Here is a 26,108-nt window from a genome sequence, read left to right as displayed (position 1 = left end):
TCACAGTAGCAAGAACCTCTGCTGTAAATGTCTGAGGTTTTATTGAACATTCTGAACTCAGACTGATCAGGGTGTTTAATGCAGACTTATGACCCCTCAGGAATGTGGCTTCATTAAACTGGTCCTGAGTCTCCAGGGATCTGCCAACCTGTGAGGATAGAGCTGTGCAATGGGGTCTTGCAAAAAATACCAGCAAAACACTTCAAAGGCTTGATTTAAACAGGGCCTGCTCTGCTGCCGCTGTCCTGCCAATAAAACCAGAAAAGTGATTGGATTCTGACTCTGAAAGCCTTACCAGAGAGATGGTCTTTTGCTGCACCTTTGGAGTGCTTCTGCATTCAGATGTTGAAAAAGAGAGACTTATTTCAGGGGGTTTTCTTTGTTTATGTAGTCCTACCACATGCCACAATTCAAAAGCTAATTTATTGCTCTCACTGTGAATCCTTATACAGCATTTTTACTTGGAGCTTTATTCTGTGAGCTTTTCCTGCTCCACATTGCTCCACAAGGAGCTGTGCTAAATAACCTGGGGTGCTGTGGCAGGTTTGTGAGAAGCAGCAAACAGGATGGTTCCAACCATGGCTGAACACAAACCTCAGCTGGGGCAGCCTCCGAAAGGGAGGAAAATTCCCCAGCTCTGTGCTCAGTGGTGGAAGTGAGAGGCTGAATCACCTCAGCTGTAAAACCTTAAAACCTCGGTGAAATGTGAATGCAAGCTGGGTTCAGCTATTGTGAATGAATGAACTTTAGAAAAAGTTGTGGGTGCTTTTTGCCTAAGTTTTAAAAATCCCTCTGGACTGAAGGAAACTACCTAAAAGAAAATAGTCGTTCAGCTATTGTGAATGAATGAAGTTTAGAAAAAGTTGTGGGTGCTTTTTGCCTAAGTTTTTAAAAATCCCTCTGAACTGAAGGAAACTCCCTAAAAGAAAATAGTTAGAGTGTTAAATTTGCCATGAGTGCTGGATAGGGATTTGTGTTTTGTTGGGGTTTTTTGGGGGGGTTGGGGGGCGGAGATGGTTTTGTTTTTTGAGTTGGTTGGGTTGGGTTTGCTTTGATTTGTTGGGGGTTTTATTTGTTTTTCCTACGCAAAACGGGTTTCTAAGTGAGCATTTGTCTGTGCTGGTGACGGGTGGGTGCTGTGCAGCACGGAGCGAGCCGAGCCCGGCTCACCACGGCCGGGACGAGGGCCGCTCTCGTGTGGGCCGGGCTGCAGGGCCCGCCGGGGAGCGGCGGCCGGAGCCGCGCGGGCCGATGGCCGCCCTCGGCCGAGCCGGCTTTCCTGGCAGCTCCTTGTAGCAATTAAGTGGCAACAGAAGTTACTAATTGACCCTTTCAGTGTGTGAAGTGACCTGTGGCTCATTTAAGGAGCTTAACTGCCCCTCGGCGGTTATCTGATGATAACGGGGCTGGGGACGCGCTGTGCGGGGCCGCGGCTCCCCGCGGCTCTGCCGGGCAGCTGCTGCCTCCGAGCGCCTCTCCCCGCTCTGCTTCCCTTCCAGCAGCACCGTGGGTGCTGCCCAGGCAGGACCTGCTCTTCGGGGCTACGGGGAACCGGCGTTCTTGCTGCAGGGCGGTTTTTGATGTGAAGGATGAGATGGTTTTCCTTGGGTGGGAGCAAAATGAGAATTCGCTCCTGGGTCTGACTGACCAGAGCTGGTCTTTGCTCCCTTTTGATTCAGGAGCTGTGAACTTCGGCGGTTTTATGGTCATATAAAACTAAAATTCTGTTTAAATTAGTTGAGAAATCTTGTTCTATTTTAACAAGATTTTGCGATGAAATTGTTTTTCTTAGAATGGCTTGCAGCCAAAGCTTTGATCAGCTCCACCCTAATTTACAAACAACTGTGGTCTGTGTCTTAACCTTTTATTTCCTAAAAAAAACTCAAAATAAAACTCCATATTTATTTCTCCAGGTAATTTCTTCAGTAAATTAAAAATTATCTTTTAAAAGTGATGGTGATATTCAAGCTCTGAATCTTTGAGCTACAAAAGGCCAAAATAATCAGCTGTGGTTGGTTAAAAACAGACAAAGTTGGGTTCTGGAGAGATAAGAACCCCTTTTAAAATAGATAATGTCATCAGCAAACAACAGCTAACCGAATATACATTTTTAAGTTTTGAGAAGTGATAACTCCTGGAGTCACAATGAAAAGTCAAAGATGAGCTTAACCATCAGTCTGAAGGTAAAAAGAACGTATTAAACGCAAGACTTGTACGTTTTTAGCCTATTCAGCGTATCTCAGACTTTTGAACATATATTTGCTCCTTTCTATTGGGAGACTGGGAATTGTCCCAGAGCTTGCTTAGCTTGTTAGTCTGTCCAGGGGGCTGATAAGGACACGTGGTGGTAATTAATTAATTTTTTTTTTAATGTGTAATGTTTGCTACTCGAACGACTGCTGCTGGAAAGATCAGTTACTGCCTGTCCTAGGAAAGGCACGGGCTGTAGGAAATGCCAGTGTCCTGTAACCTTTGCCGGGCTCTCCTTGGGCTTGTGATACACAGAGATTTCTCTGTTTTCAAATATAAACAAGGTATCAGGTTTCCTGGTCCTGAGAGGGGGAAAGCTCTGTTGTTCATTCTTAGACAGCTATGGGGCAGATGGTGGAAACAAGCCTGAAAATGAAAATGAAAGCTCTGCTCTTGTGTGCTGTCACTGCCACCCCATTTTGCTGCTGAACCTGAACCTCATGTGTTGAGGTTAAAAATGCTGCTTGTATGGGCTGGGACCCTCAGTGGCCATCCCACTGTGCTCCTGCAGGAAAAAATGAACTAAACAGGGGACCTGAAATCCACCTGGGCTGGCTTGGTGTCTTTTTAGCCAAGTGGGTACATGTTGGAGAAAATAGGAATAGGAGAGCAGCTGAGAAGGGGGCCAAGCCAGAACTGATGGGGAGACCAGGGCTGGGGTACAGGCTTGACAATAATAATAGAAAATTTGACTAATCTGTAGTGTGACTTGTTACAGGTGCTTGCTTCCCTAACAGCCTGAATGAGCTTTGAACTGTGGTTTGAGTGGTTTTAGCACATTTATGCTTTAAATGCATCCCATAATGAGGTTTTCTTGGTCTAAAGAAGCTGTTACACCTTACGAGCTGGGGTTTTTAAGTGACCAAGTTGAAAGGACCTTATTTCAGTTATGCCTCAAGTTGTTTTCTTTAGAACTACCCTGAATCCCTCTCTTTGCTTTTGGTGTTTTAGAACAGCTAAATGTATACTATCTAACTTTAAAAAGAGCACGGTCATGTTTCAAAGGTTTTTTTTAGACTTTCCTTTCAAATGTCTTATTAGTGGTACTGCTCTTTCCTCGGTGGTTTTTAATTTAAAACACCAACAGTCCAGTGTGCGTGGAGTTCTGAGTCTCTCATATTTTTGATAAAAATACAGAGCTCTTCTGCCTATGTTTCCCTCTCAAAAATTGTAAGCAAATTTGTGCTAAACCAAATCCTCAGGATTTCACTGTTTTCCAGACTAAGTCCAGCTTATAAGTGCTGTTCACAGGCAACAAAAGGCCAAGTAGTGTTGTCTATTGCTTGAAATGTGTTCACTGCACACTTGTGTACTCAGTCATTTGGAATCAAAGTGGGTTTTGCTGTGGATTGTAGGAGACTAAAGCCACTGACTTAGAAGTGTTTGGCTTCTCTTACAGATGCTGGTTCCAGTGTGGAAGAAATGGAATTCAACTGGGATGAGTATCTAGAAGACACAGGAGCAACTGCCGCCCCCCATGGATCTTTTAAACATGTGAGTAAAGGGAGCATGTGTGTGCTTGGCATCTCCTTCATTGTTTCTTTGATACACTAAGTGTTCAGGGTTTCTTTGAAACTGCTCTCAAATTTGGAAGACTAACTAGAATCATGGTTTTTATAGAGAAACGCAGAATTTAACCTTTTTTCATACTGTTTCTTGTCTTCGTCCCTGTATGTAGCACAGGGTAACCCCACCCACAAGTGCTGAAATCTAAGGAGTTAAGGTCTTTTCTGCACCAGAAGATAAGCTTGATTTTTCTCAAGAAGCTCAAAATATCCAGTCTCTTTTGGTGATTGCTCCTGGACAACTGTAATGGAGGAATAGCTTTAGGAAGCTGGTGGCAGAATAACTCTTTAACAGCAGAATTCAAATGTGCTTTTAGAGAAGGTTTAATGGCAGACCTCAAGGAGGCAAGGGGAAAATAACAGCTCTGCCAAACACCTGACTGTAGTAGTTAGAAAACTGATTAGGATAATTGTTGATCACAGGCTTAATGCATAGGATGAAGTCTTGATAAGCCCTTGTCTTTGTCCTTGGACATCTTAAATGTTTGCTGGTAAAGTCCTGGAGAGCACTGTCCCATTGGGAGAGATCTGAATGTGAAATCTGCCTTCTTGTACAGGGTCCTCAGTGGAGGTGAGCTGTACAGAGCTGGTGTCCAAACCTGTTGGTTCTCTTCCAACAATTAAAGCACCTTCCAGACTGCCAGACTGGTGACTGTGTGTGACACATTGCTTGGAAGACACCCTGTGGTGCTCAGGCTTTTGGGTCCAATACCATGACTTTCAGTATGAGGAAACTTAAATCAGCAGGAAAACAGACTGAGGTCTGTTTGTGAAGGATCACAAAGCATTTTGAGTCCAAGGATAACCTGGAGAAATGAAGACTATTAAATAATCTGTTAAAATATGTCAGTTGTGTTTGTAGTAAAGATGTACGGAAAATACAGACTTCACAGAGCCTGTTAGAACACTGGGGTGTAATTGTAAGTTTTTGTTCAAAGTGGAAATTCAGGTATCTCATTTCTGAAGGGAAGGGGACTGTGCTTGCTTTATTTTTCTGGGGTGTACTGAGGCTGTAGCTAGAGCCAGCTTAGAGTGGTGGTGTCCGTGCAGCTCACACTGAGGGCACAGCGTGGAACCAGAGCAATGGCATTTTGCAGTAATACAGGGAATGGTCTGTCTCCTCTGGTGTGGTTTACCTCACTGGATCTCTGTTAAAGAGGCCTGCTATCATAGTTTGGACACTATATAATTAATTGTAATGCCAGCTTTACAGCAGTGGCCAACTGAATTAATGTTGTAGTTGGATTTTGTTAATTTGCAGGAGACACACTTTGAAAGGCTTACTGCACCTGCACCAGTTCTGCTGTGTCAAGTCTGAGGTCTGGTGGCTATGGTTGATAAAAATACAATTAGGTTTTAAAAAACCTCCACATTTTATATTTTTGTTAATCCCTGCCTGTGAGGAACACAATGTAGTGTTGCTGGTGAGGTGACATTGTGATGGAGAGTGGTGAGGAGGTGTGGGCAAAGCTCAGCCCCTTTGTCCCACTGCCCTGGGGGTCAGGGGGCCTGGACCTCTGCAAGGAGGTGATCAGTGAGTGTGGACATAGATGCCTGCACATTCAGAATGGAACTATTGGGCATTTTCTACCAGAGCTCCTTAGAATTTGTCCAGAGACCAGTGATGTTCTCTGTAATAAGCTTGGCATAAAATTCTAAGGAGTTATTGCTGACAGTGAATTGACAGGCAGAGGGAGGAGCATGTTTATATCATAGCCTTGCTGTCAATAGAAGTGCAGAAGTGCAAGGTCACATGCTGGGGGTTTCTGTGGTCCATTAGAAGCTAATGTGTTGGAAAAGGTGGAGTAGAGAGCCTCACTGCCTCCCAGTGGAGAGTGACAGCCTGTCTTTGTGACAGCCCCAGGACAAGGTCAGTGTGATTCCAGGGTACAGCAGGTGAGTGGCTGTCAGGGGCAAGCAGGCAGGCACTGGTGTGCCTGTGCTGCTGATTGTATTCCCTCCAGCTCAAATCCATGGTCCCTGTTTTTGACTTTAGAAATGATATGCTTTTATTATCCACCATCAGGAAAGCTAGCAAGCTTTACTCTCAAAACACCAGAATGGAAAATTCTGAGCTGAAGGGTAGTATTGACACAAGAGCAAATGAACACATATGATAATTAAATAAATATAAATGCATTTTAAAGTGGAACAGTATGGTTTGAGTTTGATTTTTTTAAATACTGAAGTAGTGCGCTCCCATTGTGAGTTGTGGGTGAGAAGTACTTAACTCATGTTGTAGAAGAGTACATGGTCAGGTTGAGGAAGTGTAATCCATAATTACACAGCCTGGGTTGGAAAAGCACTGGACTTGCTTATGGGAGAGGTGACTTTCTAAATTTTTGTGCTTATATTAATTCTGAGAGTTTTGCCTTGCTATGAGTAAGACGCATTGGAGAATTTAAGCTACTTCTCAAATTAAGTGTGTTCTAATGTTTAATTTGTTAGCCTTTTAAAAATTAAACAATATCAAGATCAAAGTGACTGTTTGGCATAAAATGTGGCAGGAAAAAGAACTTATCAAAAACCTGGAGCTGTAATGAATGTCAGTGTTGTTATTCCCCCAGGTTTAAATCCTTCCTCTAGAACCGAACGCTCTTTTTAAATTCCTTTCTACCCTTTACAAGTCGTGTGTGACCATGAAAAACAATTTTGTGTTCAGCATCATCTGAACACATTTATTTTCTGTATGTTCTTGCATGCTCTTATTCCTTTTTGTCTGTTCCTTATCATTATCTCCCCTGAACTGAGCTGCATCCCTGGCTCTGGCTTGTGCCGTGGCACAGCCTGGGGGCAGCTCCTGCTGGGACGGGGGCTGGAGTCACAGCTCCGGGCCCGCTCAGCTGCCCTCCCGGGCCCGCCGCTCCAGAGGAGCTGCTCGGGGGGTGCCCATGCTGGCAGGCTGATTCGGGAGGCTCCTTGCGGGACTTGCGGGGCTCCCCCAGCCCCGGCGCTGCCGGGAGAGGGCGCGGGCTCGGCCCCGTGTGCGCGGCGCTCCGGGCGGCTCAGCACAGGCAGCGGCTGCGGGGAGCGCTCCTCTGCTGCTCGGGGCTTTGCTGAGACCGGCTCTCCCTGCCCTGCGGCTTTGCTCAAAGATCGGGTATCGCGCCGATTTCCCGATTCTTCAAATGCTGCGTTGAGCTCGAGGCTTTTCTCTCAGGAATCAGAACATTAAGTTTTTGGGAATATCTCTTCTGCCAGAGAACTGTCTTTTTTAAGAGACACCCTCTATAATACCACTTCAAAAGGCCTGCAGGTATTGGGTCCTGCTGATTAGGTTTTTAAGAAGAGATTTCTCTAAGTGAAGGATATTAACCCCAAGGATATGAACAGTTAACACAGGCATATGCTTTTCTTTCTGGTGTAGTTCTCTTAGTTTTATTTTTAGCAAACCAGTATGTGCTGGCTGATGAGACTATAATAGCTATGGCAGTTACTGAACTGTCAGCACAGAACTGGGAATAAATACCCCAGAAAATATCTGCTCCATCTGCATCATGCTGAAAGCCTTTCTTTTAGTAGGTTCAAAGAGGAAATGGAACTTGGGACCTCTTAAATAAGGAAGAAAACATGAGTTTCAACCAAATGAGAATGGGGAATTGACATGTCAGTTTGTTAGGATTGAGGTCCTGGAATTAAGTGTAGATCAGAACATTTATAGAGAGAGCAGAACAGGGTCCATCTGCTCTTTTGGGATTGTTTGAGTTGGGAGAAATTAGGGATATGAGAAACTTAAGGTGTTGCCTTCTCTTTTAAGTCTCCCCATTTCAGTGTCTCAGTTCTGTGCAGTCAGATTGGTCACCTGCACAGAGCACACCCACATGCAAACAGAGCACTCCCAGTGACTGGTGCTTTATTGTTGTCAAAGTATGAAGAATACAGACTGATTATGTTCCATGCAATTTATGTAACAGTGCTACATATAGAATTATTTAGGTTCTTGCATAGAGAGGTTAAAAATCCTTATTCTGCACTTTGTGCAGGTTTGTGACTTCCTAGCTGAGCATGGTGGAAGAGACAGATAGTGTTACCTAAGGAATAAGTATGTACTTGAAATGGGCTTTTTGTCCGAAGACCTTGCATGACGCAATTTAACAAAGCAAGTCAAGGTTGTGGTGCTGAGTTTGACCTTTAGTTTTGCTCAGGTTGCCAGCCCAGCTGCGAGTGGAAAAATCTTCCAGTGATGGAGGAAGGTATTGTCCAGGGCAGAAAATAAATGGCACAGTTGTTGCTTTAAGCTTGGAAAGATACTCCGAAATGCAAAGATTTCATTAATGATGATTCTGTGTGCGTTGCAGTTTGGATCCCATGATGTGATATGGCTGTGTCTCTGAAGAGGCTGGGTGGTATTTGGCTTGAGTTTTTTTGCTAATGAACTTGAGTAATTGTTCCCTCTGTTATTCAGCAAACTCTCTTGAGAGGTGCTCAGATGTGATGATCTTCTTCCTCTTCAGGTGGATACAAGTTTGCAGAATGGTTTTGCCCCTGGCATGAAGCTGGAAGTCGCTGTCAAGTCTGACCAGAACACCTACTGGGTTGCCACCATCATCACCACGTGTGGGCAGCTGCTGCTGCTGCGCTACGACGGCTACGGCGAGGACCGCAAGGCCGACTTCTGGTGTGACATCCTGACCGCTGACCTGCACCCCATCGGCTGGTGTCAGCAGAACAAGAAGATTCTCAAAGTGCCTGAAGGTACCAGCCCTGTGTGCAGACACAGGGAACACACCAAGAGCTGCTGTTGTCCTGTGTCAGCTGGGAAGGCAGCCTGTGTGGGTGCTGTGGTGTGCAGATTCTGTTGCTGTGGGGACAAGATGAGGTTATCTGCTGTGTTTTCCTGAAATCCCATGAGAGAGGCTTGTGGTTATCTTCATCATCACCACCAAAATCTACTGCTTTGACGTTTCGTTGAAGTTTTCTTTTTGTTTTGTTTTACGTTGTTACCAGTGTGTGGCAGATTATCTTGAATTAGGCAGCACAGGGTTGTGGTAACATCTTGTGTCTGAATAATCTTTATCTGGCAGGAAAAATGACAGTCTTTCTCTTTCACTGTTTGCTTAGGTATCAAGGACAAGATACCTGACCAGGAGGAGTTCCTTCAGCGGGTGCTGAAGGGGGCCTGCAGTGCCCCTGCTAACCTGCTGGAGGGGGTAAGTGCTGCAAGGGGCTGCATACTGGGCTTTGTCTTGGCTTTGCCCTTCATCATTAAGGGGACCTTGTCTGAATTGTCAGTTCAATTCCCTTTTTAAGTTTAGGGAGCATTGTAATATGCTGTTGACCCTAGAGTTCCACTCTCTAGTGTTTCCTATTTACAGTATTTAATTTTTATAGTGTTGTCCTGAAACATATCTGTTGCTGCAGGTTTGGGTTGTTCATTAATCCTAGAAAAAAAAGACCTTTTTCAGCTCCCTAAGGTTTCAGTCTTCTTCCTGTTTTGTTCCTCCTCCATACAGCTCTAAGAAAATAATGCTTTATTTATATGGCTTTCATGTTGTCTCCTTTTTCAGTTAAGTCCTTTCACTTTGAATTGTTTTGTTTTGGAATGGTCATATTATTGTTACACTTAATTACATCTTTGCAAATTTTTTATCCCCTGCTCTGCACTTAAAACAATATCTGCACCTTATATCAGTGTCTGGTTGTAAAGTACAGAACATAATGATTTTTGGAAAATGCCTTTGACACCTTCATTACAGCTAACAGTTCTGTCTGTATGTTTCTGTCTAGTCATCTTTGTATGCTGGATGACTCAGTTTTAGAAAGATGTTATTCATGTTTCCTTCAAACCTGGAATATATAAATGATAATGTCTCTGAAAATTATAATGAGGGCTTCAGTGAAATGTGTGACTGTATCTACAGGGAGTGCAGAAGCTCTGACACAAACACCAGCGGTTCTGAACATTGTCACTTCTGGCTTGTGTTAGGAAGGGACGTGGATTTCTGTGTTCATACTTTATTTATGCAGACAGAATGTGTGTAAGGAGGTGGAAGTATGGCATTTGTTTTGTTCTGTTGTACAGAATAATTTGTATTCTTTCTGTAGCTTCACAGAGGGAAAAATCCATTGGATCTCATCGCACCCGGCTCCCGACTGGAGCTGCAGAACACACGGGACTCCCTGGAGGCCTGGATCGTCACCGTGGTGGAAAACGTTGGCGGGAGGCTCAAGCTGCGCTATGAGGGCCTGGAGGATTTGGACAAATTTGACCAGTGGCTCTTCTATTTGGACCCTTTCCTTCACCAAGTGGGTTGGGCAGCTCAGCATGGATACAGCCTGCAACCACCTTTAGGTACTTGAAAACACAGATCTTGTGTGTGGTGATCAGAGGGTAGAGACTGCTGCTTAAGTGCTCTGAATTGTCCTGGCTGCATGTGATGGCCACATAATCCATGTGATCTGACAAGTCCTGCACCTAATAAAATGAAGGTACAAATAGTCCTACAAGACTTTTCACCCACTTGTTCTAAATGTTTTTGCCTGTCAAAACTTTCCTCCTGTGTGTGCAAAGGAAGGGAGGAAGGGATTGCCTTCATGATTTTGGTTAGTTTGTTTTCCTGGGGTGGAAAGTCTTATGCTTTTGGTGTACTGCTCAGTAGGAGCTTTTGCAGTTGAGACCGTCAAGCCTACTGGGCTGTTTTAGATACCATTTAAAAATATGAAAATTGAAGGAACAAGTGCATGGAAGTGGAGGCAGAGGCTGGGACAGGTGGACACATCTTTCAGACACGTGCACAACAGGGCAGGTCATCAGAGGAGGGGAGCAAAAACTGGCAGAAACACAGAGGGATAGCTTGTGAACTTGCTAGTGCTGTAACATGTTTCCTGATGAGGGGAAACCTTGGGATAAAGAATTTAGTAGTTTAGAGGGACACACATCAAACTTTATTGCTATGTGTTGTGAGAGAAAAGAAGAAAAATGACTACTCACTCTTTCCCTCTCTTTTTCCTCAAGCCATTAGGTCCTTGAGGGGTGAAGCAGATTGGCAAGAGATCCTGAAGAAGGTGAAAGAGGAGGAGGAGGAGTCCTCTGTTCCTACAGATCTTTTTAAGGTAGTTTAATGCTGTGCATGATACCATGGAAATGCTATATTCCTGAGCAATGATTCAGGGAAGTCAGTCTCCCAAAATCCTTGTTTTGTTTTGTTGGTTTTTAAAATTTATTCCTTTTCTCTCTCTGGTTTAAAAATGTAATTATAAGGGAAAATAATCATACTGGTATAAATTCTTGGTAAGTTAGACAATGCAGCCGTCACAGTTATGTGAGTCATTAGTTGTCCTGGTTCACATGTTTTAGTCCTTCAGGTTCTTAGTCCATTTTTCTCAGCTTTGTTTGGACCCATAAGTAGAAGTAGATGTGCTGTTGCTCTTGAATTTGTTGGGTGATGTACAGAGATATGGATAATTCTGGAGCAGGAACCCTGTTCTGCAGGTTTCTGTTAGACTGGAAATGGAGGCCTGTGTAGTCCTCATGAAGTGTAGTTCATGAGGAGCGCTAAAGGTTACAGCGAAAAACCTCAAAACATTTCTATCGACTTATGAGACCACTGTGTGTTATCAAATCTTGCTTCTGTGTGGAGAATGGCAGAGGAAGAAGTCACAGGGACTCAGTTCCCTAAAGCTCATCAAAAACTGTCAGTCTTGGGGCATTGTTGGCCTTTTCATTCAGAGAAGTTGCTGGTACTGGGACATGTCGATTTCTTGGAATGAACTGATAAAAACTCCTTAAAAACTCATCGTCTTCAGTTAATATACGTGAGGTATGTCTCTTCTTTGATGGAGGAGGGCAGGTAATCAGAGCAACACATCATTTTCCAGGATAAACCTGTGATCGGAGTGCACTCGTTCTCTGAGGGCATGAAGCTGGAAGCTGTGGACCCAATGGCTCCCTTTGTTATCTCTCCTGCCACAGTTCTCAAGGTACCAGAGTTCTTAAACCAGTCCTGCTGAGATTCAGTTCTACTGCTACTTCTGTTCTTAAATGCTCAGGGATTTCTTATTAACTGGTTATCTTAAAATCTTGTGCTAGTTTCCAAATGAAGTATTTTGTACGTCTCCCTCAGGGGACAGGCTGCCTGATCAAACAGCTGCTGGTGGTGAAGCCACTGGATTTCATTGGAGGGAAAAAGTTCCATAAAGACACAATCTCAAAAGATCAAATTATGAAAATTGTCAAACCCAGTTTTTTAAAATTGGGTATATACCCTCACAATCTGAGTATCCACCTGGAGATGGTTTTTTGGTGTTTTGATTTTGTGAAGATTGTCATTACTGTGTACACATGACATTTAGATGGCCTGATTTCCAAACAAGGGGTTTCAAAGTTGAATTGAAAACTCTGCAACATGATCAAAGGTGCTCCTTTTCTTGCTATTTGCTTGTCCTGCTCCTATTTGCTTCAGGAATGTAGTGGTTTTATTTGTGACAGTCCATCCTGGGATGCAGTTCAGCTTTGTTGAAATAAGCAGTTTGTTATAGACTAGTAGGAAGACCACAGATGCTAATTTCTGTGCATTTTTCATGAGACAATTCCCTAAAGCACTAGGTCACCTTATCTTTTAAGTGCTGAGACATAAAGTTTTATTTATTTATATTTGTTAAGTTTCTGGATAACGCAGATGAGTCCGCTGGTTTATGAATCCCAAAGATTCTTTTAATTTTATTTTTTCGTAACCCTCCCAGTATTTCAAGGTAAAGAGTTTCCATCAGGCAATGCTGCTGTTTAATAAAGTTATCAGAATCTGCATCTCACAAGGGCCCGTGGCTCTCTTTTGGCTGACTGCAGGTGTACAATGACAAATACTTCATGATAGAAATTGATGACCTGAGAGCCGAGCGCGCGAGCAGCCAGCGCTACGTTTGTCACGTCAACAGCGCCGGCATCTTCCCGGTGCAGTGGAGCCTGAAGAACGGGCTGCACCTCTGCCCCCCGCCAGGTAAGTCTGCAGCCTCCTCCTGCTCTGATCCAGTTCTGAAAATCAGGAGGTTTGAGTTTGGGGAATTGAGGTTTCCCAGACACGAGCGTGGATTTGGGAGGATGAGAGGCTGAGGATGTCATGCATAACAATCCAAGCACTGGAATGGATGGAGTGAGAGTTCCAGGCCTGAAAGAAATGTGAATTTCAGACTTAATTAACATGATATCAGAAGCCTGTAGTCTTTGCATTGGATTTTTGCTTCTGGTCAGAATGGAACGTTGTTATCCAACATTTTATAATATTTTTAGGCTATCTTATCATTCAGAAGTTAATGAACTGTTTTTGTTACCAATGGCCTATCAGGCACTGTTGCAGATTGTTGAAACATTGCTTCAGGACATAAGGGAATAGGGTAGTGTTCCTGCACTGCTGAAATATTTATTCATTTTCTCAAACTAGAAATGTCAATGGGACTGTAAAACCTGGTCCTCTGCTCTCTTGCTCGCCACCTCACAATTCAGAATGTTTTGTTTTAGCTGCTCCTTACCTCAGAGGAGCAGAGACTGTAGGATGTTTGTCTCCTGCCTTTCCTTGGATAAGGTGTGAAAAGTGGCTCTGCCTGACCAGCATTTCCTAGAATTTTGCATGTGAAAAGTGAAATCTCACTTTATAGGCATGTAACTGGAGCTGACAAAGATTTTAAGTTTCTGTTCTTGTTCCCTGGACATGGTGAACATTCTGAATTGTGTGAGGTCTCAGAGCCCTACTGGCACTGGTAAAACTGAGAAAATGAATAATTAAGTCCTTCTCTGGTTCAGCGCTTTCTGGGGAGAAGTCACAGAATAAGTTAGGTTGGATAGGTGAGGTCACTCCTCAAACCCTGGCTTCAGTTTTGGGCCTCTCACTAAAAAAACAGACAATGAGGGACTGGAGCATGTCCAGGGAAGGGAATGGAACTGGGAAAGGGTCTGGAGCCCAAGTCCTGTGAGGAGCAGCTGAGGGAGCAGGGGGTACCTGGAGAAAAGGAGGCTCAGGGAAACTTTAGATCTCTAGAATTTTAGATTGTCATGTTAATGCTGTATTCTTACACTGGGTTTGAAATGTTTGATTTCTTAAACTGTTGTCACAAGTGTCTCTTTAAGGGGAATGGAATAAGAGTAGCACTTGTGTCCTTGCTAATTTACTGCCAGCCTCAAACTGACATGGCAGCACACTTTTGGGCCCCATTCCCTTCAGTTATTTGCTTTTTGTTAGATCACAGAGGAGACAAGTATTTCCCCCAAGAAAAATATAATTTTTCTTGGAAGGATCCTTGGTCTCCTGATGGACTCCTTGTTAAGATACTTCCCTTCAGACGTGTGCAGATCTACAGCTGTTATCAGACTTGATGAGGCTCTTGACACATCTTACTGCTCTCTTTAATGACTTAGTATTTAACATGTCTTTGAGAGAGCAGCATGTTAATATTGTGCACGTTTTGAGCGCCCTGTTTTAAAAAAATAGCTTCAGAGCTGACACAACAGCAGCTGCAGAAATTTTTTGTGTACCCTGACTTTCATGTGTACCCTGTGAAAAGGGTGAACCTGCTTTCCCATGTTTCAGTTGCTGCCCTTGTCTGCTTGGCAGATTCATGATTCAGGTTGGAGTGCTCTGACCTCACACGGCTCCCTGAAGCTCTAAGTCAGCTCACAAACCTGAGTGACCCAAGCAGATCTCAGGCTCTGTGTGTCAGGTGGGTTTGAAACGAGTCTCAGCTGTTAAACACTAACCCTTGGCTCTTTGCTGTCCTAGGTTACCCTGGGCAGGACTTTGACTGGGCTGACTACCTCAAACAGTGTGGAGCCGAGGCAGCTCCCCAGAGCTGCTTCCCTTTGGTAAGGTTCTCCTGCAGGAAAATCTCCTCTGCTGCCTCAGTGACACCCCTGATTCCAGGGAGAGGAACCTTTTTTGTGTCTATACGTTAATTGCCTTTCCAAGTAGAATAGAATATCTGAGCTGGAAGGGACTAGCAATGATCAGTTATCCCATCCAATGCCCGACCCTCTTCCTGGCTAAGCAAAAATTAAGACATTGTTAAGGATGTTGTCCAAATGCTGGCAGGGATGGAGCTTTGAGCCCCTCTCTGGGAAGCCTGTTCCTGTTTGCACACTCTCAGTAAAGAGGTGCTGCCCAGTGTCCAGTCTGAACCTGCCCTCAGAACCATTCCCACACATCCTGTCCTGGAGATCAGCACCTTCCTCTCCACATCCTCTCCTCTGGGAGCTGCAGGGAGCAGTGAGGTCACTCCTCATCCTCCTTTTCTCCAAACTGGACAAACCCAGAGCCCTGAGCTGTTCCTCACAGAGCATTCCTTCCAGCCCTTTCACCAGCTTTGTTGCCCTCCTCTGGACACATTTGAGCAGCTTAACACCTTACCTGTGGTAACTCAGGAAGCAGAAGAGATAAGAGTGTATAAATGAGAGTGCACTGAAGTAGCTGCATGCCAGCTTCCTAGATAGGGAAGCAGTGGACCAAATGTTTCAGTTGTGATAAAGCAGACTGAAAATAAATGTTTGTTTTGTGAAATTGAGATGTGTAAGAGTCCGTGGAAGAGACATAGAGCAGCATCAATCATTGGCACTCCTGTAACTGTGGAAACAGGGCCTTTTAATAGACCTTATTTTCATTTACTAAGGGTACTCTTTCAATCTTCCATCCTTTCAGCTTGAAAAATTAATTCCATTGTATTAATCAATACAAAGTCATCTTAAATTAGAACCAAATAATCATTTTACATTAACCAGTGTCTGAATGACGTGCAAGATTTTGGGCTTTTGTTGGTTCAGTGACAGTATTGCTGTCCCCCGAAGCACAATACCTTGTCAAGCAGGAAAGGGTATTATTAACACCTGCCTTCCAGTTCCATTTACCATACTTGGGCTATTGCAGTGCTTAGGGGGAGAAATTAGAGTGAATAATTACTAGTTTTTGAAGAGAGTGTTGCTGGCTATGAATTGTGTTTGCCCTTGTTCTGTCTTGTAAACTATGGCATCTTAGAACAGGTCACTGAATTTATTATCCCTTTTCTGAGAAGAGTTGATCACTGTAGGCTAGTTCCAGAATTCATAATGTATTGATCCTGTAATTACATTGCAGAGTGGCTCTGGGAAGAAGAGTCCTCTGTCTGGCTGGTACTTCTTATCTTTAATTCAAGAGCTCCAGAGCTGGATAAATACCTATTCTTATGTTTTAGGGATATTTTTTAATATATAAATGCAAACTATATTGGTAAATAAAGTAAGACCCTGCTTATCCAAAAAATGTGAAATGAAAAGAAAGCTTCCTATTCTGCCTGACAGAACTCAGATGAGGCAGGAATGTTATTTGCATACGTAAAGTGGATTTCCAAGTTAACATGATAGAATAGTGAACCTGGTCAGACCATTTGTCAGACTTATCACTCAGGTGGCAAGCAGAAAAGAATTTCTGATTGCTGAGAATGCACTCAATCCTTTCAGTGAGCCCAAGCATCCTTATTTTTTGAGGACAAATACATTATTTGCTAGGTCTGTCTGTAGAGCATTTTTTAACTTAAATTTGTTGTAGTTCTGATATATCTTACTTGTTTACAGTGTGCTAATTATCTGAAATCTCCTCTGTGCTTGTTGAGTATCTTTCTGTGTTATTCAGGCACTGAGGGCTTTGTGTTGCTCCTGTTCATGGATATTCATATTTTATCCTGGATACAGAGCTGGTGTCTTACTGAAGTATTCTGCTTTTTCCTAGTTAACTTCTGACCATGGATTTAAAGAGAACATGAAACTTGAGGCTGTGAACCCAGTTGATCCTGAAGAAGTTTGCATTGCTACAGTCACCAAGTTAAAAGATTCATACCTCTGGCTTCAGCTGGAAGGTAAGCTGGTTTGGGGGGAGAGAGGAGTGCTTGCCCATCACTACACTTGCTTGTAGTGCCATCCCCAAACCTGAGGAGTACTTGGAGCAAACTCACTGTGTGCAGAATATGGGCAGCAAGGCCCATATTCCTCAATGAAATCATAGTCAAAACTCACTTGCCTTGTCTGTTTCCAGTTTGCCTTGGCTGGCACTGCTTATTTAAGCCAAAAATGGCGTTTGAGCATTGCAGTGTCAGTGCTGGGCTCATGCACCGTGCAAAGTGCTGAGTGGGGCCTTGTGGAAAGCAGGGGCCTTGTGACAGTTTCACAGATGAGTGACTTGCATTCTGAGCAAGCTTGGTCAGACCTAGGAAGGAAAGTTTCTTCATTAAGATAGAGTAAGCCTGTGTCAGCTGTTCTCCATTATAATCCCATTTCTTGATTGGAAGTACATCAGCATGCACTTACTATGCGCTGTGCATCTCTGCTAAACTACGGAAGGAAAATTCCCATCTCCAGCCTTTAAGAGGAAGTAAATGAGGTCAGGAAAGAATCTGGTCAGTAAAAGGGGATGAATAAATGATTGTTATTGCGTTCCAGATACGCCATAAATCAAAGCAGCTTCACTAACAAACATGCAGCCAGTGTTAACCAAATCAGAGTTTTGTGACTTGTTTCAATTTTTCCTTTTCTAAACTGAACAGGCTCCAAGAAACCCGTCCCTGAGTGTATAGTGAGTGTGGAATCAATGAATATATTTCCAGTGGGTTGGTGTGAGACGAATGGATATCAGCTCAGGCCTCCTCGCAAAGCAATAGGTACCAGTTCTGTTCTGTTTGCGGTGTTGGGTTAGAGCTGCTGAGACCTGCCAGAGCAAATTACTGCAGAATTATTGCTGGCATCGCTGAGTTTGGAAACATTCATCATGCACAGAGAATCTGTGTGTTGCACAACTGTTCCCCTTGCTGTTGGGGCCAGTTGGAAGCCCTACAACTTCAAACCCCCCAGTGTTGGCTTGAGGCCCCTGCACACTGTGGGGACAGTCCATTGACCTAACAAAGAAATCCTGTCTGTGTATGAACACCCCCCATGCTCTGCATTTACTTCTGTCTGAGCTGTTCTTGCTATGTCTGACCCTGATATTGATTTTACACGTGCACTTGTGCAAAGTCACGTTAATGCCACAAGAAAACAGTGTGGATTGTGTGCACATTTTGGAGTCAAAATAAAGGAGACTGATTTTCTCAATGGGCCAGGTGGTGACGATCCCTAATGGCAAAGTGCTGAAGATAAACCCTACCTTTTTGACTACACTAGTAGGTAGAATAAGGCAGTGTCTTCTCTCAGCTGGTTAGTGAGGCATGATTATTAAAGTTTAATGGGGGTTGGAGAAACTGAAGAATTTCTTCAGTGTCCATTAGGTAAGATAAGAAAACTTTTAGATTGAAATGGGCTGTCATTTTCTGCAGGTCAAATCAATAGAAATTAATCTGTTTGCACTGCCAAGGACAGATGAGGAAGAAGAGGGGATCCTAATTAGATAAAAAAGGATTTGAAAAAAAAATCCAGTAGTTTGTTGAGGCTAAAGCCTGAAATTGCTGAAGAGGCATAATGTTGCGTTACCTTGTTTTATTTTACTATCTGTTTGTGAAAGCCAGAATTAGCAAGTGGACCCATCATCTAAATGACTGACTTGGTTGCGACAGTGTTTTCCTGCCTAGGAATTGGCTTAAGTCATTGGTGTTTCTAACCAGCTGATTTCATTCCATTTCAAAGTTAAAGTGCTGAACTTACTGTGCCAGTGAAGTGACACGTTGGGCTGCAGAACTCAACCTTTGGGTGCTGCAAAAGAAAGCATGTCATTCTGTTTCTGGCTGGTAGTACAGGTGGTTTAGGGGCTCTGACACAAACAAAGAAACACAGAAGGTTAAATTTCGTAGAAAACTGGGCATATGCATGCTTGATTTAAAGAATTTTTAATGGAAGTTGAAGTAAACCTGGTTCTCTTCAAATTACTTGGGCCAGCGTACCTCTTGTGCAGCTGGGTCAGTTGTTTGACACTGCAGTAATGGGAACAAAGATCCTTTTTGCTGTATAATTTAAAGAAATGAGTCCACTCTATATGTATTGTTCTACATGCTTCGTTTGCCTCTCATATTTTGCTCTTTTTTTTCTTTCAGTAAACAAGCAGAAAAAAATTGCAGTAGTTCAACCAGAGAAACAGTAAGTAACAGGTTATTTGCTGTTGTTTTTTGTTGAGTTTTTTCTCTTTGTTTTTCAATTGGAAAATATGCTGTGTTAGGGAAGATGTAGATTTGCAAAAAAGCTGCACTGAGGGTTGAGAGATTCCACAGTCCATTTGTGTTAATGCTGGTAGATTCTGCTGATGTTCAAAAATACCTTGTGCGCTACAGTAAGAGGAGATAGAAAGTCTGAAATTTGTTTTTTTGTAATTGTTCCTTCCCAGATGAAATTTGGCCCAAAGCAGGTAAAAAGAAGAGTTCTACTCATATCTACAGTTAGTCTAGAAACTCTGTGTCATGCATGTGGAGCTCAGTCTTGTGAGCCTGCTCAGAAATGCTCCATGGAATGCTCACAGTTGGCTTTATTGACTCTTACAGCTTTACAAACACCAGAGCTGTCAGTAGTCCTGCCAGTGTTTGCGTTGCTCCTAAAATACTGAGCAGACTGTTCCCCCATGTTTTGCAGTTGGGATCCTTACCAGAGTACTGGAGTCATTTTGGTGTATTTTGTTTCAAATCCAGCTTTTTCAGAATGCATAAGGTGAGGGCACACTGCCTTGTGCTGTGAAATGTGAAGTTAGAAGGAGTCAGGGGATGTAAACTCCTGTGGGTGGCTTTGGAGGTGTCTGTCACCATGGTGCCCCGTGGACTTCAAGCAAGGAAGGGTTGCTGCTGGCTGTAGCAGGACAGAAGTCCTTTCCAAATGGAATTTGGTAGTTTCTGCATGTTATTGTGAAACAGGGGAGGTATGAAAAGCAGGTTAATAAGGCTGGAGCTGAGGAAAAAAAGTGTTATAGTGTTTTAGTAACAGTGAGGTGACTGTCATGACTATCTGTCTCTTTTCTCAACCTCCTTCTTTCAATTTCAGGATTTTATCTTCAAGAACAGTTCATGATGGACTAAAGAACCAGGAGCTGAACTCTTCTGACTCAGGTATTGATCACGGAGGTCAGGCTAACAAAGGCAACATCCTGTAAGAGTTCACCTGCTCAGTCCTGTTAGGAGAGGGAAGAGGAGGAAAGGGTTTGGAGATTTTCATCCCTTGATGATTTGTTGAACTTCAAAAATAAATAAACAAAAACCTGCAGTTACTTGTGTTCTGCATTTCATATGTGCATTAAGCCTGGAAATCAGATTCTTGCACCAGAACATTGTCCCTCCAGCAGAGGATATGTGAAGCTGGATGTGCACTGTGACTGTGCAGGTGACCTTGTATTGTCAGCTGTTCAGTTTGATAATGTGGGAGAAGCAGGTGTGCTGTGTCTGTGCTCAGAGTTGTTGGATTCTGGCTTTGGGAAGCAGATCTCTCTGGGTTTTTTTGTTAACTTCATCATGGTGATAAACAAAACCAATTCAAACAGCAAACTGCATTGTGTGCCAGATGGCAAAATCTAATAATTTTCTCAACTGTTTCAAGAAGAAATGTGATGAATAAGTACATCTGCTGGTGAAAGCCACACAGATCCATCCATTTGGCAACACAGTGCCTCCTCCTCTGCTATTTTCTGTACAGTGAAGTGCACATCTGAAGCTTCACTGAAAGCAAGATAAAAATGATGTGTCCTTGTTTATCATTTTAATTGGCTTTTAATAGAGCCATAATGTAAATTTGACTTCATTTGTTTATCTGCCAGTTTTCAACTGCTGAATTTAAAGTCTTTAAGTGGTAGTGTTGCTCACTCAAGATAAACTACAACGCTGCTGGGTAAAACAATATTGGTTTTGTACATAAGTGTATTGCAACATATATTAATACTTGAATTTTGAACAATGCTGAACCATTAAATAGATTGAGAGAGCTTGATGTCACTTAATCAAAGGTCAGTTTATCAGTTGCTGAATCTTTTGTTTGCTAAACAAAGGAAAAGGATCTAAAAATGCAAAACAGTGTGATGCTGCAGTTCAGCATAAACAGTGGAGAATAACTGCCAGTTTCTCTGGTGGCAGAAGTTTGGGGGAGAGAAAATTTACTGGAAAATGTACCTGTAATTGCTGTGTAGGAACTGCTTCTGCTACCAAAAAGTTGGGATTGTCTTTGTTGTTCTCACTGGTGTGATACCATGAAGCAGCAGACTAGCCAGGAGGGAATGTTTCTTTTCTGATACATGACCATCTTTATTTACTGCGGCTTGACAATTTGCAAGCACGGGTGTGAAGTATGAAAAATGTTTTGACAACGTGGAATAACTAATGGTGCCATTGCAAACGTGACACAGAAACTACCTCAAATCCCTGTCATTCAAGACTTTTTCCCTCCTTTTTTTACAGCAGATAAACTGTTGCCTACTGCGAGATTCTTTCCTGGGGCGTTTGCAGTGTGTGATTTAAATGTTTGTTTTCTCATTTCTCACTTCTCAGTGGTAATTAATGGCAAGTATTGCTGCCCAAAGATCTACTTCAATCACCGGTGCTTCTCGGGGCCTTACCTGAACAAAGGCAGGATTGCAGAGCTCCCCCAGTCCGTGGGACCTGGCAACTGTGTGCTGGTGCTGAAGGAGGTGAGCTGATGGATGTGCTGCAAAAAGCAGTGCATCTTAAACAGCAGAGCATCTCTCTAATTACAGATGGGTAATTCAGAAGTTTAAGCTGATGATAAGTAAGGAGTGTCTTTTTGCATATAATGAAGTATAAATCATGAATGGTTTTATGAATGGCTGATAAGAGTAAAAGCCTCTCATTTATCTAAGTAACACTCAACCTTCTACTGCTGAATTTTATTTTCTGTTAAAACAGTATAACCTGTAATTACCACAATCAAAGGAGTTAGTGTCTTTTTATAGCTGTAATAAATGTTTCCATTTTAATTAACAGAAATTAGCTGGAGATAATCCCAAAATTCCTTTACGGTTTGCACTGTTGATGGTAAAACAGAGGAAATACAGATTTTCTTAGTCAAAATGGCAAACTACATTCAGTAATTGGGAAATAAAAAGAGTTATCTGTGCTTTATAAGTTGAATACAATCTGTGTAGATCAGGTGAAATTACAATTTGGCTTCTTAATGTAATTGAGGGAGGAGGAGGCCATTCTTTAATGCTACTTCTTTAATTCTTCTCCAGAACATGTTTCACAGCAAATTTACAGATACTGCAATGTAATAATTATTTTTCTGAAATTTCAAAAAAGATCATGAGGTGGTTATTATCTGACCTGAAAGGCTGGAAATTTCCCAAGACATAACTAACTGGATATGCACACTTGAGCTGTCATGAAATGATCACTTTATATATAAGAACTGGCTCAACATACCTGGAATTTTTACCTTCCCTACCAAATATCTTAACAGAGAGAGGCCTTAAGAAAGACTTTCTGGCAGACATGCTGTAAAACAAGAGTCTGGTTTTCAAGAATCAAGCAGACTATTGAAAAAGGTCCAATTTTGCATGCAGAAAAGTACCCTATCCTTTCTGCCTGCTTCAGTACTTTATTGTAAGAAAGGCAAAAGAGCAAATGTGAAATTCTGTGGCAGCTTCATTTAATCTTGAAGGTTTACTCTGCTTCATTGCCTGAAAGCAGAAAGTGTGCACAAATCCTGCTGATGTGCAGGTGCTGAGTGGTGCTGAAAGCTCAGCCAGTATGCTCAGTTGTATTCCTTTCAGTTGTCAGTCTTGCTCACTGTAGGAATCCTAGAGAGAGTTTGGTGCTTGCATTATATTTAATACTTTCCTTTGATTTCTGGACTACTCCATTAGTAGCAATAAAACTGCAAATTTGTAATGTCAAGGTTGTTATGCACCCAGTTGGGAATGATTTGGAATAAGCACATAGTAAGCATAAAAAGTACAATTAGAGCGCACATTTTGTACTATCCCCCACTAACTTCAGGTTATTCACAACTTCCAAGTTACTTTACAATACTTGAGAAATTATCATTTTATTAAAATACAGACCTTATCATGGTTCATGGAAGCAAAACAGATGAGATTTCAGGATTGTGCACTACGGTTTTGTTGTAAGCAGTAGGTTAGCAGGCAACAAAATCCTGCAGCATTTTTTGGCACATCTTCACATGACACACAATCTTTAAGATAATCGCTCAGATTTAGCCAAGGTTATGTAAGTTTGGGAGTTCTCAGCCCCAGGCATTAATTTAGTGATGTGTAATTCAAGGGCAATGACTTGGAAATTGCTGGATACACTCGTGACTCTGCAGACGAATTCTGAGGGCTGGGAAGGCCCAAAGTGTTGGCTGCTCTCAGTGTTCATTTTGGCACTGTCAGGAGGTGTCTGTAATCCTGCTGTGAATGAGTGCTTTGATGCTAGATAATTTGGATGAATAGGAGTAATTTCCTATTCTGCCCTGGCACTTTAAAACAGATTTATTGTACAAATAACTTGCATGTGTTTTCTGCTCTTCCCTCCCGTGCTGTAGGTTCTCACTTTATTGATCAACGCCGCCTACAAACCCAGCCGTGTCCTGCGAGAGCTGCAGCTGGATGAAGAGGCTGCCTGGCATGGCCATGGAGAGACCCTAAAGGCCAAGTAAATTCTTGTCCTGTTCCCTGGCTCCTCAGTCCCAGTAGCTGTTCTCTGCAGGCTGTGCTTTAGCGTCCATTTCAGGGAAGGAAAAATCGCTTAGAGCATATCAAGATGCCAGCAGCCATTAAGTGTTGAATTCTTTATAAATTTCTTTACGAGTTCTGGTGGAGTGCATGTGATTTTAATGCTCCATAATATGGCTGTGTACTCTGCTATGTGAGCAGCTAGAGGCTGGTGTTGCACTGCTACAATATTGTAGTGACAGACCTGTGGGTGAGGTTTAAGGTTATTTAATTCACCTGAAGATAATTGTCAGTGTTTTAAAGCAAAAACGTGTGCTGCTTGGGAAGCTTCTCAGGCATTTCCACACAAATTTCTTAGTGGAAAAAGATTCTTCAGAAATAAAATTAGGAGCTTTGAAATGGCCTGACATGGATGTCTTTCTACAGCAGTCTACCCTAAAGCACTCCCAGTTTTCCTGCTGAGCTTTTTGGGTTGAAGCTTCTTTGCAAGATTGCTTTTACAGCTAGGAAAAGAGCAGTGAACATATTTGCATATATTTGATAAGTCCAGATATTCCTTTATAGTCTAGGGATGGTTTTGTAATTAGGTCACTGTGTTTGCATATTAGAGATTAGATTTTCCCAATGTGCCACTGCACACTTTCCTACATAATTTTGAACGTGTCAGTAATTCTTTTGTTGGGTCAGTTTCACGTATAAAAAGGCATCTTTCCATATATTGGAGAACTGCTCTGAATTGGGCAATAGAAAGATGACAAAGGTTAGTGTAAATAGAAGGTGTAGCTGAAGAATAAAGAAAAAATATTTGTTTAGTCTCGATGAAGTTGCTGTTTGCTTTCTTTTGCCACAGTAGTGACACCAGGGATATCTGGACTATGGTGATACAGCTGGTTTTTATAAGGTATTACCTAGGTACTTGCAGGCCTGAAACATCTCTGGTAGATAACAGCACATGCTTGTAGCTGTGCTGGGAGGACAAAGCAGAAATGCTGAGCAGCTCTGGCAGATATTGCACAGTGCAGCTCTTTCAGAGTAATGGCAATGTTGGTGAACAAAAAGGAATAATTTCTTCATTTAAATCAAACAGGAGCAGTATGTAGAGTCATGCAAGTGACTGTCCCAGGGAATTGTTCAGCAGCTGGACAAAAGCTGACTGGAAATGTGGCAGGGGTCCCCTTGCCTCCATAGGATGAGCACAGAAAGGCTCACCAAGAGCTGTCTGCTGTTACCTGAATGAGTTCAGTGTGTGCTCTCAGCCTTGGTTTGAAGAACCAGCTGTCCATGTCACAGTGGGCATTTCTGCAGTCCCATAAAAGCAAAGAGAGAGCAAACTATCTGTGAACAAAGAAAAGAAAATATTTCAACTGTGGGACAGTCCCCTCAGATGGTGTTTTGTAGTTTTTGATGGGGCAGCGTTGCTGTGTTTGGTACTGCAGCCACTTCTCTGATGGATTTTCTTTACTTGGGGATCTGACAGAAGAGACAGGAACTCCTGTTTCCTGGACTTGGCAGTCCATAAAGTCCATCATTGCTCATATTATTTCTCAGTTTGATCTCAGTATTTTTGTACACCTTTCAATGAAGTCCCTTTATCCTGGTAATGAGAAGATTCCTCATTATGCCTGTATTTTCAATGCTAGGTACAAAGGCAAGAGCTACCGTGCGACCGTGGAGGTTGTGAGGACGGCAGACCGGGTGGCAGATTTCTGCAGGAAAACTTGCATCAAGCTGGAATGTTGTCCAAACCTCTTTGGCCCTCAGATGGTGCTGGATAAGTGTTCAGAGAACTGCTCTGTCCTGACAAAGACAAAATACAGTGAGTAGTTCCCCAATCCACATCAAGGTAGACGTTGGAGTGTTGTATTTTAGTTTCTTTTGACTTGGACTCCAGAAGGAGCAGCTCAAGCACTACATAAGAGAGGCCTACAAAATATTCATGTTCCAGTGTGTAGGGGAGAAAAATTTCATTCTGAATTAAGTGGTAGAACCATGGCTTAACTTCTGTTGTGTGCTTAAAACTTTATCTTTTGAAAACAACTTTTGGAACAAGAACTGACTAACATTGTAATTTAACTGGCATTATAATTGCTTTTACCAATTTGTGGGGGGAAAAAATGTAACACCTTCAAGCTCTTTTCTTAATTTTTAGTGTTTTTGTAGACTGGCTTTAACCATTTGACACTGTGAGAACAAACAGTGCATTGAGGCCGTGTTTAAAAACTACAAATCATCATAAAAAGCACTATTAAATTGGACCGAGTCTTTGATAATTTTTGTATAAAACAGGATCATTTGGGGACTTCCCAGAGATGGAGGAAGTAAATCTTTACAGGGCAAACAAAACTGATCAGTAACTCTTGCTCCTTAAACCAAATTGAAGTGGAAAATACAGACATTCTGACTTTGAAGTTTTGCAGAACTGGGATTCCTGTTGGGAAGTGTCCTTCTACTGATTTTCCAGTCCTGGTGAGGGGCAAGCATAACTATGATGAAGGTGCATTTCAGCACTGTGCTCCTTTCTTCTGTCCTGGTAGCACACTATTATGGAAAGCGGAAAAACAAGCGGATAGGTCGGCCCCCGGGTGGCCACAGCAACCTGGAAGTAGCCATGAAGAAACCAAATAAAAGACGGAAGAGACGAAAACATTTCTTTGTTCATAAGAAAAAACGTTCTTCTACGTCCGTGGATAACACTCCAGCTGGATCTCCCCAGGTAGGACACTGCCAGCAGCATTCCCAGATCTGGGATGTGATCTTT

General features: G+C 42.7%; 1 protein-coding gene across 2 annotated transcripts in view; it reads left to right on the top strand.

Moving 5' to 3' along the window:
* SFMBT1 (Scm like with four mbt domains 1) overlaps window positions 1-26,108 on the top strand; it is a 72,493-nt gene that overhangs the window by 39,643 nt on the left and 6,742 nt on the right. For both annotated transcript variants that reach the window (XM_041426035.1, XM_041426038.1), the window contains exons 3-18: window positions 3,650-3,744; window positions 8,270-8,510; window positions 8,877-8,965; window positions 9,861-10,107; window positions 10,771-10,868; window positions 11,634-11,735; window positions 12,601-12,751; window positions 14,525-14,607; window positions 16,499-16,625; window positions 17,310-17,423; window positions 18,786-18,828; window positions 19,717-19,781; window positions 21,207-21,346; window positions 23,221-23,330; window positions 24,991-25,166; window positions 25,885-26,063. In XM_041426035.1, coding sequence (XP_041281969.1) covers window positions 3,650-3,744; window positions 8,270-8,510; window positions 8,877-8,965; window positions 9,861-10,107; window positions 10,771-10,868; window positions 11,634-11,735; window positions 12,601-12,751; window positions 14,525-14,607; window positions 16,499-16,625; window positions 17,310-17,423; window positions 18,786-18,828; window positions 19,717-19,781; window positions 21,207-21,346; window positions 23,221-23,330; window positions 24,991-25,166; window positions 25,885-26,063 — 2,060 coding nt within the window. The remainder of the gene's footprint in view (window positions 1-3,649; window positions 3,745-8,269; window positions 8,511-8,876; window positions 8,966-9,860; window positions 10,108-10,770; window positions 10,869-11,633; window positions 11,736-12,600; window positions 12,752-14,524; window positions 14,608-16,498; window positions 16,626-17,309; window positions 17,424-18,785; window positions 18,829-19,716; window positions 19,782-21,206; window positions 21,347-23,220; window positions 23,331-24,990; window positions 25,167-25,884; window positions 26,064-26,108) is intronic.

The sequence above is a fragment of the Onychostruthus taczanowskii genome, unplaced genomic scaffold (genome assembly GCF_017590055.1).
Source record: "Onychostruthus taczanowskii isolate IOZ18803 unplaced genomic scaffold, ASM1759005v1 scaffold9, whole genome shotgun sequence".
NCBI classification, from domain to species: Eukaryota; Metazoa; Chordata; class Aves; order Passeriformes; family Passeridae; genus Onychostruthus; species Onychostruthus taczanowskii.
The sequence above is the reverse complement of the archived record's forward strand: the minus strand, read 5'-3'. Positions and strand labels throughout refer to the sequence as shown.